The sequence below is a fragment of the Hermetia illucens genome, chromosome 4 (genome assembly GCF_905115235.1).
Source record: "Hermetia illucens chromosome 4, iHerIll2.2.curated.20191125, whole genome shotgun sequence".
NCBI classification, from domain to species: Eukaryota; Metazoa; Arthropoda; class Insecta; order Diptera; family Stratiomyidae; genus Hermetia; species Hermetia illucens.
Genome location: NC_051852.1, coordinates 139,988,404 through 139,991,410, shown reverse-complemented (window position 1 = coordinate 139,991,410; position 3,007 = coordinate 139,988,404). Strand labels below are relative to the sequence as shown.

The following is a 3,007-nucleotide window of genomic DNA, read 5'->3' as shown; positions in this document are numbered from 1 at the left end:
ACGTCTACGCCAATAGCAAATTCACTGTAACCTTCTCCATAAAGTAATTAACACGGTTGAGCGGTCGCTACAGCACAACATGCATTGACTGCCTTCCTGCATATAAAGGCAGCATTCAACGACGTTATTACAAAAGTCACCAAAGAAGCTCTAACCAGAATAGGATTGAAGGGGTATTTTACGCATTATATACCTAGCATCCATGCTAAGATAATCCGGTCTAATGACTGTGAGCTGTGAAGTTAGATACGCCCCAGGGTGGCATCATTTCTCCAGTGCTCTCCAATGCAGACTCAGTATAAATTCAACCAAAATAGAGCTGATGCTATTCACCACCAAGATAAGGGTGCCCGGACTTTACCTCCCGCGGCTAAATGAACAAATATTGATTATTTCCGCTAATGTTAAGTATCTGGGTGTGATTCTGGATTCTAAGTTAAATTGAAGACTGAACATAGAACTAAGTATTAAGAAGGTCTGTGTAGCCTTCTACGCCTGCAAGAGGACCTTTGCAAGAAAATGGAGTCTTCAGCCGAGGATGGTTCTCTAGATGTACGTAGCCACAGTTCGTCCCATCCTAACGTACGGTTCTGTTGTATTGTGGCGGAGGCTGAGCAAGAAGTGCAATAAAATCAAATTTCTCCAAAGAACCACATATGCAGGGGCTACTAACACTCAAGTCCTACCCAACAGATGCTCTCAATGTAATTCTCCCTCTGGAGTTCGACATTAAATACACTACAACGTGTAGTCCTGTCAGATTACATGAGTCCGGACGTTGCATAGCGAAGCCCTACGGGCATAGTAACATCCTAGACAAAGTACCTAGGGAACTATGTTTTCCGGACGGGCTATGCCATACGCAAGCCGAATTTCACGAGCGATTTTACTGAGAAGTTTGCAATCAGGGCAGAGTGGAGGATCGCCAGCGTGTTGTCACGTTATGAGACAGTATCCTTTACCGATGAAACAAAGGGTGTTTCTGGAATCGATGCGAGGCTTTTCTCGGATACACACATCGTAGTCGGGTCATATGCCCTGCTAGGATTAACCAGTATATTCCAGGTGGAAGTACTGGCGATACTGGAACCTGACGGTCATAGAAACAGAGGGGAATGGACCGGCTGACCAGGCGAGGCTCTGCTCCTGTCAGTCCCTCGGTGTACCACCTCCCCCTCGTTGGCAACTGTTATGGGTAGATTCTACTCGCACTACTTAGCAACCGCGGACCTCGGATGACGAAGACTTATCAGCCGCGCCATATCAAAGAGTATTTGACTCGTCTATAAGAAATCCCGATCGCGAAAACTCTTGAGCCAAGCGTGCGCAAATGCGCACAAGATTATGGCGGTATGCATGCCACCAAACTTGTCATTCTCTACAATTTGCATTGTCGAAGTTGCGGAGAAGAGGAACAAACCCTCAGGAACTTCCTTTGCGATCACCCAGATAAAAATGCCAGGCTACGGACACTAGGTAAACCATTCTCTGTGGACATCAGATCTTTAGTTACAGGGTGGGAGAGCTGCTTTTCTTCGTGAATACTACGGGTTGGCTTTGAAGATCTGATCCAAGTGACATCTGTCCAATCATCAAAAATGGGGACAACAGCGCTAATTACGCTTCTCGGAGCGGTCACTTATCTATGTGAAATTTATGTTACCCCGAACCGGGGTCTTCACCACTAAAAAAGATCTAATCATGCCATTTAAAAAGAGAGTCAGGTTTAAATCGGTAGAAAATTGGGAACTACAATGGGAAGATAGTTATCTTGTTTCGAAAAATTTTGGACGATTGGACGATTTGCTAAATTCAGATTGCCTGGAAACAGCAAGAACAAATACTTAAATAAATGTAAATGCGTAAGATTTCTGCTTATAAATTTTTTGAAAAAAAAAATATTAGTTTTAGTTACAGTATAGTAATTTAGGCTCAGAAAAGAAATCCGTCCAGTGGTTTTACTAACACCCGAACATGTGTATGTGGCTCCTTCACTTTCTTCACTCCCTTGAAAAGCTCGAAAGGTTTTTCATAAATACACTGGAATCCTATAGATTTTGCAGCTAAGGCAGAAAATTCGTTGGTACAATCAATCTTTGCTATTTTGAATCCATGACACTTAGCCATAAAAAGGAACTGGAGCAATAACTTTTTGGCAATACCCATACCGCGATGATCATTAGATACTGCAACTCCACTTAATTCAAATACAGTTTCGGGCCTTTGAACGGATGGCATCAAGACTGAAAGGTGGATTAATTCCTCCCAAGCCTTTATTAGATTCTTTGTTGGCTGGGAATTAGAAACTTCTGAGAATTCCTTGAATCTTTTGAGATTTTCAGTTTCGTTCGAAACTGCGTTTATTGCTAAGCCCACCATTTTATTCGTTTCCGTGGAGAGAGCCTGCAGTGATAGGCCTGCAAAAATGAGGAGTGATTACGATAATGAAATTCTAAACTATTAGAACTAAATAAAAGTGAATACAAAGACAGATTAGCCAGTAATAAAGTCCAGCAAATCTTTTTCTTTTGCATTAAATATATCAGGAATATCCCAAAATAGCACACCTATCTAGTCGTTTATTCGAACTCCTGCATTGAAAATCAATGTTTTACCTTTTCTCAAATCTTCAAACCACATATATTCCACCAAATTGGCGAAATCCTTTGTCTTAGACGCGCCCATAGCCTCAGAGAGTGGATCGTCAGAAAAGTGATTTTTCATAAAAGCCAGAGCTGTTTCGTAAGATTCCGGATGGACCAAGGCGATGCGGTATTTCTGATGCTAAAAACAAAGATCTTTAGAAAAGCGAACCTTGAAAGTCTATTTTTGCAGTTTACTGTATCAACACTTGAAAGTTTGAAATTTCTACGGAGAATATTGCCTAAAGGATACTTAAAATTTGCGGTTAAAAGTTTAGTCATTTTTCAGCTTAAAAAAAATATTAAGCCGGTCCCAACTATACCGAATACTTCTGATTTAGGTCTGACGGTAAGATTTTGTCACG

General features: G+C 41.4%; 1 protein-coding gene across 1 annotated transcript; it reads right to left on the bottom strand.

Annotated features, from left to right (window-relative positions):
* Window positions 1-1,872: 1,872 nt before the first annotated feature.
* Window positions 1,873-3,007, bottom strand: LOC119655147. The gene is made up of 3 exons (XM_038060886.1): window positions 2,841-3,007; window positions 2,616-2,784; window positions 1,873-2,417 (listed from the first exon to the last, which is right to left on the bottom strand). Exons 1-3 carry the CDS (start codon window positions 2,922-2,924, stop codon window positions 1,933-1,935), a joined length of 738 nt encoding a protein of 245 aa, XP_037916814.1. The 5' UTR covers window positions 2,925-3,007; the 3' UTR covers window positions 1,873-1,932.